We start from the raw sequence: 1,730 nt of genomic DNA, 5'->3' as shown, positions 1-1,730 counted from the left end.
CCCCAATATCCTTCGAATATTGGAAACTCTGCAACAACAGACTAATGCAATTGCTCAACAACAACAAACTCTTCAACAACAATTCCAACAACAACAATTTCGAAACCAAGAGAATCATGATCAACACCAACATCAACCAGATCCATCCGAGCTCCCTCAACAAATTGTGACTTTCAAAACTTTTCAGAATGTGAACCCTCCAGCTTTTCATGATACCACTGATCCCGTAGTAGCCAACACTTGGATAAGAGAAATGGAAAGATCTTTTGAATTGGTTCGACTAGGGGAAGAACAGAAGACCATCTATGATGCATATTTCTTGAAAGGGGAAGCAATTTATTGGTGGGATTCAGTCAAAGCTTTGGAAGAAGTTCAACCGGTTACTTGGACTAGGTTCAAGGAGTTATTCTTGGAAAAATATTACCCCCGGTTTATGCAGAAACAGATGGAGATGAAATTCCTGGAATTGAAACAAGGGAGTATGATAGTCTTGGAATATGAAAAGAAGTTTACCGAATTGTCAAGATTTGTGACTAAGTATGTGAATACTGATGAAGAGAAGGCTCAGAGGTTTCAACAAGGGCTCGAATATTGGATTCGAGATAGAGTTTCGATGTTTGAGATTGGTACCTACGTTGGGGTAGTCCATAAGGAAGCATTAATTGAAAGTAATGGAGCGCAATCCAGAAAGGAAAGAGATTTTAAGAAGAGGAAAGTGTTTCATCAGAAGGAAAGGGTGGAATCGGGGTACCAGCAAGATAGAAACGTGAAGAGAATTGGATTCCAAAAAGGATGGAATGCACAGAAGAAAGGGGAAGTGAACAAGAGAAAAGACAATAAAGGAAACCATCAGTAGAATCAGGGTCAAGCGAACGATGACAAACAACCAAGGGTCGAATGTAGGCATTGTGGGGAAAAGCATCCAGGAATTTGTAACAAGCTCAACATGACATGTTATCGATGTAATCAAAAGGGACATTTGGCCAATGAGTGTAAAGTGCAAAAACCTGGAGTAACATGCTACAAGTGCGGAAACGTTGGACATATCGCCAAGGAGTGCAGGTCCACCGGATTAATCAAGAGCATGATGAATATAGCCAGCACCAGCACCGCAGCACGACCAGAAATGTTGGCATTACCTCCACCACCTGTAGAGACTCCACAAGCATCAGCAAGGACTTTTAATCTGAAGATGAAGGATGTTGTTCAGAATTCTGAGGTGATAGCAGGTAAGCTTTTGATAAATAGTGTTGAAGCTAAAGTATTGATTGATTCAGGAGCTGCAAAGTATTTTATATCAGAAACTTTTGCTAATAGATTAAACTGTGATAAGAAGGATATGAGTGAAATAATGAACATAGTAATTGCCAATCAAGAAAAGATACATGTGAGTCAATTTTTCCCTCAATGTGAGATTGACATCTCCGGGCATAAGTTTTCAGTTGACTTGATACTTTTCAAGTTAGGGGAGTTTGATATAATATTAGAAATGGATTGGTTAGGAAAGAATAATTCTCAGATAGATTGTAGATCTAAGAAGGTTTATCTTCGAGTAAGGAATGGGAGTAAGGTGATATTTAAGGGCCAGAAGCAAGAGTAGCTATTTCTCACCGCTATTCAAGCAAGCAAGCTACTTAGGAAAGGTTGTGAAGCATATTTAGCCTATGTAGTAGATTCAGAAAAGGGAGTTCCTAGCATTGAGGAGATTCCAGTATTGAGAAAATTTCCCG

At 39.4% G+C, this 1,730-nt stretch overlaps 1 protein-coding gene across 1 annotated transcript; it reads left to right on the top strand.

Moving 5' to 3' along the window:
• The first annotated feature begins 253 nt into the window (after nt 1–253).
• Nucleotides 254–856, top strand: LOC141680356 (uncharacterized). Its single transcript, XM_074486607.1, has one exon. The coding sequence runs from the start codon at nt 254–256 to the stop codon at nt 854–856; it is 603 nt and encodes a 200-aa protein (XP_074342708.1).
• Nucleotides 857–1,730: the final 874 nt, after the last annotated feature.

The sequence above is a fragment of the Apium graveolens genome, chromosome 8 (genome assembly GCF_009905375.1).
Source record: "Apium graveolens cultivar Ventura chromosome 8, ASM990537v1, whole genome shotgun sequence".
NCBI classification, from domain to species: Eukaryota; Viridiplantae; Streptophyta; class Magnoliopsida; order Apiales; family Apiaceae; genus Apium; species Apium graveolens.
The sequence above is the reverse complement of the archived record's forward strand: the minus strand, read 5'-3'. Positions and strand labels throughout refer to the sequence as shown.

Excerpts from the sequence above, each read along its gene's own strand:
- LOC141680356 (XM_074486607.1), top strand. The coding sequence starts at position 254 with ATGGAAAGATCTTTTGAATTGGTTCGACTAGGGGAAGAACAGAAGACC.